Consider the following 5,352-nt stretch of genomic DNA (forward strand, 5'->3'; position numbering starts at 1 on the left):
GGGGGGGGGGGGGGGGGGGTGGGACGGGACCCACCTCAGTGATGATGGCTTTCTGCTCCTGCACCCTCCGCGTCTCCTCGGGGCACTGCTCCAGGCTGAAGACTTTGGAGAGTACCAGTGGCTTCCCACCACGGCACAGGACGGCCTGGCACGTCCCCACGTTGGCCACTGTCAGTGTGAAGCCGCTGCCTGGGTCGGCGGTGTCATGCCGGATGTAGCACAGGACGGCGGAGGAGCCCAGCTTCTGGCCGGCCACCCCCAGCTTCCTGTGCAGGGACACGCAGTCTGGAGAGAGCAGCATGGGCTGCCAGCTCACTCCATGTGCACGTGGGCCTACCCTGGGATCCAGTGCCCTGCAGACCTGTGCGCCAAGCCCATCCTCTACCCCCCAGCGCTGGCTGCACTGAGTGGCTGAGATGCATATGCACCCCTGGGGCACAAGGCTCCCCCAAGCACCAGGCTGCTTTGGGGCTGGGCCTGCAGCCTCCCTGCTGCCAGGCTGCAACAGCCAGGGCACCAGGGGCCTCTGCCAAGCCAGGTGGCAGGGGAGGGCTCCACTCAATGGTACAGTGGGCAGGCTGCAGAATTGGGGTGGCAGCGTGCACAGCCGGGCAGGCAGGCCACAGCATCGAGGTGGCAGCATGCACAGCCATGCTCCATGCAGACTCCACTTCAGTGGCCAAAGAGGTCTCGGAGCAGGACAGGAGGGGAAGCAGCAGCACAAGACCTTGGATATCTGCTGCTGATCACCTCTGCCCTGTCTGTCTGGGGCCCCGGCAAGGAGCAGCGTAGAGGAGCAGGGCAGCGCAGGAGCCAGGCCCCAGGGCGACACACCGGCCAGGCACACTGTTCTCGCTCCAGGGGACATGGCCTGGGAGGACATTGTTTGCTGGCCAGCAGCAGGTCTGGGTGAACCTGCACCCAGGAAGCCTGCAGCAGCTGCACCCACCTGTGGGAGACCAGGAAGGTGCTGGTCATGAAGACCGTGTCCGTGTTGGACTGCTGCAGCTCCTCCAGCAGCACGTCTGCCATGGTGCATTGCAGCAGGCGCGGTAGCTCCTCATTGCGGTCGCCGTCGAACATGCCGTATATGGCCTCCGTGCCCTCGGCAAAGCTCCCCAGCGCTAGGGACGCCACACACAGCCTGCAGGGGAGGGGCCGTGCCACTGACCATTATCCAAGGCACCCGCCCCATCATAACCCGGCGCCTTGCCATGCCCCTCATGTTGCTTTGTGCAGCTGGGCCATTACCCAGCCCAGGCAGCAGCTGCTCCCTGGAGAAGCCAAGGGACTCACTCAAGGTCTCTGTGGCAGATTAGGGACATGAACCCATCTCCAGAGTTGCAGACTAGCTTGCAGCTGCTGGGGCGGCCTCCCTCCTCCCTACTGGGTGGGGGCAACTCCCTCAGGGCAGGGCAGGGCAGGGCAGCTGGGCCAGGGAAGCCTATTGCCAGGACTGGTATGGGCAGTAGGGAGTCCAAGGAAGCGGGAGTCCCAGGGCAGCCGGCTGCGACCGTGGGGTACAGCCGGCCCTGCCGTGTCCCGGGGGCTGCAGCTCTGCTCACTTGTTCCGCTGCCCGGCCATCTCAGCCAGCCCATGGCTCCAGAAGGGGGAGGCGAGCGCAGCGTCAGCTGTGAGCCCGGGCTTGGTGTCGATCTTCAGGGTGGCGATGTGGCTGTGGAGAGAAGCCCAGTTATCACGCTGCTCCCACGGCCAATTGCCCAGTGTGCAACCGCCAAGCTAGCGGCCACCCCACCCCAGCCTGGCCCTGCAGCAGAGCACCCTGGGGTGACACGGAGCCAAGGGAGGGAGGTGAAGGATGAGGCCTTTGCAGGGAGGCCTTGCCCTGAGGCAGTGGGGCACTTGCCGGGTGCAGGCAACAGCTCCTCTGCTTGCCTGGCTAGAGCAGAGCCAGAGCCCGTGCCTGGAGGGGACGTGGGCAGTGTGGCCCGCTGTGGGCGGAGGGGCTGGGACACAGTGCGAGGGGCCCAGGCAGTGCCCTGCTGCATCGCTTCTGCACCAGCCCGGGCAGGCCTGGGGCAGCCTCCACGCCCACCGCTCACCTGAAGATGTCCAAGGTCTTGTGCTCCAGCACCAGGTTTGTGTTCCCAGTCAGGTCCAGCTCCTGCAACGCAGCCGGCAGCGCCTCTGGGATCAGGATCTCTGTCAGCTCGTTACAGCTCAAGTCCACAAACTGTGAAGGGGGGGAGGGGGGGCAGGAGGGTCAGTGGGGGACCACAGGGCCCTGTCAGCCCTTCCCTGCATGCCTCCAAAGCCCTGCCCTCGGGGCCCCAGTGCCCATTCCCAGCCCCAGTGCAGCCGACCTGCATGGTCAGCCCAGTGCCGCATCCTGCTGCTGATCACCTCAGAGCCACGCTGCGAAAGGCAGAATGAGAGGCCTGAGTGTATAGACCTGGAAACAGCCAGCAGCCTCCTGCCCCTCACCTGGCAGGGCTGGGGGCGAGGGGAGGTACCTGAATGAGGGGCAGCTGTAGGATCTCTGGGAAAATGCTGATCTCATTTGAGTGGGCGAGGAGTGTGTGCAGCCGCTTGCAGTTTGCAATCGTTGTGGGAATCGTCTTCAGCTTGTTACCACTCAGGTTCAGCTCTTCCAGCTGCTCCAGCTTGCTCAGTTTGCTGAAGGGAACCAGACACAGCAGCTCCAGCAAGCCTGACTGCAGCCCCTCCAGCATGCATGGGCAGGGGATACAGGGCTCATCGCTGGAGAAGCAGGCCTGCAGCAGCAGGAGAGGCCAAGCCGTCTTCTAGCTGCACTCTTCACCTATGGCTGGGAGGCCAGCAGTATGCCCAGAGAGAACAGGAACTGCCTGGAGCATGGGGCTGCACCGATCCCGTTGCTCCTGCCCCCTCTAGGCATGAGGCAAACAGGGAAGTCCCCCGCGCCCAGGCTGCAGGTGTCACGTGTCCAAGGGAATGGGTCAGGGGCTGAGTTTGGGGTGCAAATGCCTGGCAAACCCTGGGGCGTGAAGAGAGTCCCAGACAGCATCAAAAAGCCAGCGTTGCACCAGCGCATGTTGTAAGGGTGAGCAAGGAGACGGGGAGGCAGCAGACGGTGCAGCTGGCATCAACACTAGGAGTTTCCTGGCAAGGCTGGCGTGGAACACAGGCAGCCAGGGGTTATGTGCTGGCTCCGTAATTAGTGACGATCAATGCGGCTCTATGGGAATGGGTCTGCCAGTTAAACTTGATGTTACTCTTGCCAAGACTCCAAGTCTGGCTGGCCGGACAACTGCACCGACATCACTGGCTTCTGCAATGCTTTGCACTAGGTGACACTGGTTAAACAGTAATGCATTATTTAACTCAAGGACGACAGGTCCCAGGGGAACTATCCAGCAGGGCAGGCAGGGGTGCTCAGCCGTGCGTACAGCAGTGCTCAGGGCTTAACAGCAAACCTACAGCCTGTTCTGGTGCCAACGGACCCACACACTGCAGACCAGCAGGAGAGGCTCAGGGAAGACAGACCACAATGAACCCAGGCCTGGAAAACCAGCTGCGAACTGAGAGGCCGCAGCAGCCTGCTATCCCCTGCTCATCGAGCAGGTCAGGCTGGGAGCAAGCACTAAGCTGCTCTGCACAGAAGCCCGATGGTCACGAGAGGCCAGGTGAATCCAGCGAATCAGCCAGACGGGGTACGGTGTGCAGGCCCCTCTGTCTGCCGCGCTGAAGGCACCAGCACAACTCTCCCGGCCACCCCTGCACACGTGCCCATCGCAGGCACTGGGGCTACAGAACCACAGTAGCTGCACTGTCCTCAGGGTCCCGAATGGAGCTGGCGGGGAGGGAGATGCCTATCACCATGCCAGAGTGAGGGCCTCTGCCCATGACAGGCCAGCCTGGCCCCCCTCCAGCCCTGGCAGCCAAGCACTGCACCCATCCCACCATGTGCACAGACCTGGCGGGGAAGGTGTGCAGCTGGTTGTAGGCCAGATGCAGGATCCGCAGGTTCGGGTGCCCCACCAGGACAGGGATGCACTGATCCGTGAGGCTGTTGTTAGTCAGGTACAGCAGCTGCAGCAGGCTCAGGCTCTCCTCGCCTGTGCTGGCCGAGGGCAGGGACTCCAGGCTGTTGGCCGACACGTTCAGGTACCTGAGACTAATGGCAGCAGGGTCAGACGCATTAGAGCCCATCCAAACCCCCCCAGAGACAACAGCCACAGTGACCCCACACAGGGACGGGGCCGCAGCGAGCTGGAGGGCAGCTCCCGCCGGCTTCAGGCTGCGGGGCTCTGCCACGGACCTGCCCGTTACAAGCGCACGGTGCTCTGCAGGGAGAGGAGCATCCCCGTGAGGAGGCGGCAACAGCTGGGTTCTGCTGAGCCCAGGTGGAGACAGCAACAGGCAGGCAGGGCAGTGCTGCACGGCTGAGCCCTGCCCGGGGTCTGAGGCCCGACAAGGCCACAGCTCACACCTGCACAGGCAGCTGCCTCATTTCCACTGCAACCACCCCTCTGGCACAGGTCTCCTCAAGGAGATGATGCTGTGGCACCAGAGAGCCTGTCCCCTCCCTTGGACCTGGCCTTGAAGACAGGACTCGGAGGGGATCAGCAGCAACTCCAGGCCACTCCTGCAGGGCAGGCGAGTCAGACAGGGCCACCTTCCCTGCTAGGGTGTGGGAGCCAGCGGGCTCCCTCAGCCCCAGCCTGGTGCTTGCTAGAACTCCTGGATCATTGCCACGTAAAACAAGCCCACTCTATCTCCTGTATAACCAGCAATAAAGCTCCCAGCACCTGGCTGAGGCAGCCATGCAAACAGTCCCAGCCCATGCTACTCCAAGGGAGAGGCAGCCACAGGACACCGCCCCTCCGCCTGCCCCCCACGGTGCCTGCTGCCCCCACTCACTTCAGTGCCTTGTAGAAGAGCCTGTCAGGGAGCCTGGCCAGCAGGTTGTGCTGGAGGTCCAGCACCTCCAGGGGAACGTGTTCCAGCAGCGGTGGCAGGCTCTGCAGCTGGTTGTGTCTGGCCATCAGCTTCCTCAGGCTCAGGCTGCTCAGGAGTCTGGAAGGAAGAAAGCGGAGTGAGCAAGCTGCCCCACACCAGTCTGGCCCCAGGATGCTTAGGACACACCAGGGCAATGGCCCGCCGAGTGTCCAGACTGCCACGGCCTTCTCTGGCCTCACCAGGCTTGCTGAGAGACCTCTCAAGCCGTGATGGTTGCAGGTGCCACAGGACGGCCCTGCCCTTGTCAGTGAGGCGCTAGCTTCATTGCTGGTCTCAGCAGCCCATCAGCTGCTGACGGCAGCACGTGAAAGAGGCCAGGCCACAGGGCTCTGCCTGTGGCTCTGAAGGGCAGCTGAGGAGGTGCCCTTGTCATCCTCCCTGCTCCTGGC

The 5,352-nt window shown here is 63.4% G+C and overlaps 2 protein-coding genes across 2 annotated transcripts in view; one reads left to right on the forward strand and one right to left on the reverse strand.

Moving 5' to 3' along the window:
* MARVELD3 (MARVEL domain containing 3) overlaps window positions 1-628 on the forward strand; it is a 9,522-nt gene extending 8,894 nt beyond the window's left edge. The window contains exon 3 of the mRNA XM_019505234.1: window positions 616-628. The gene's annotated coding sequence lies outside the window, so the exon portion shown is untranslated. The remainder of the gene's footprint in view (window positions 1-615) is intronic.
* PHLPP2 (PH domain and leucine rich repeat protein phosphatase 2) overlaps window positions 1-5,352 on the reverse strand; it is a gene marked incomplete at its 5' end in the record, with an annotated part of 43,696 nt that overhangs the window by 2,963 nt on the left and 35,381 nt on the right. Inside the window, 7 exons of the mRNA XM_019505235.1 lie at window positions 35-266; window positions 950-1,144; window positions 1,566-1,676; window positions 2,065-2,195; window positions 2,476-2,638; window positions 3,918-4,118; window positions 4,865-5,020. Of these exons, the coding sequence (XP_019360780.1) occupies window positions 35-266; window positions 950-1,144; window positions 1,566-1,676; window positions 2,065-2,195; window positions 2,476-2,638; window positions 3,918-4,118; window positions 4,865-5,020 (1,189 nt within the window). The remainder of the gene's footprint in view (window positions 1-34; window positions 267-949; window positions 1,145-1,565; window positions 1,677-2,064; window positions 2,196-2,475; window positions 2,639-3,917; window positions 4,119-4,864; window positions 5,021-5,352) is intronic.

The sequence above is a fragment of the Gavialis gangeticus genome, unplaced genomic scaffold (genome assembly GCF_001723915.1).
Source record: "Gavialis gangeticus isolate Ggan-Ray unplaced genomic scaffold, GavGan_comp1, whole genome shotgun sequence".
Lineage (NCBI taxonomy): Eukaryota > Metazoa > Chordata > Crocodylia > Gavialidae > Gavialis > Gavialis gangeticus.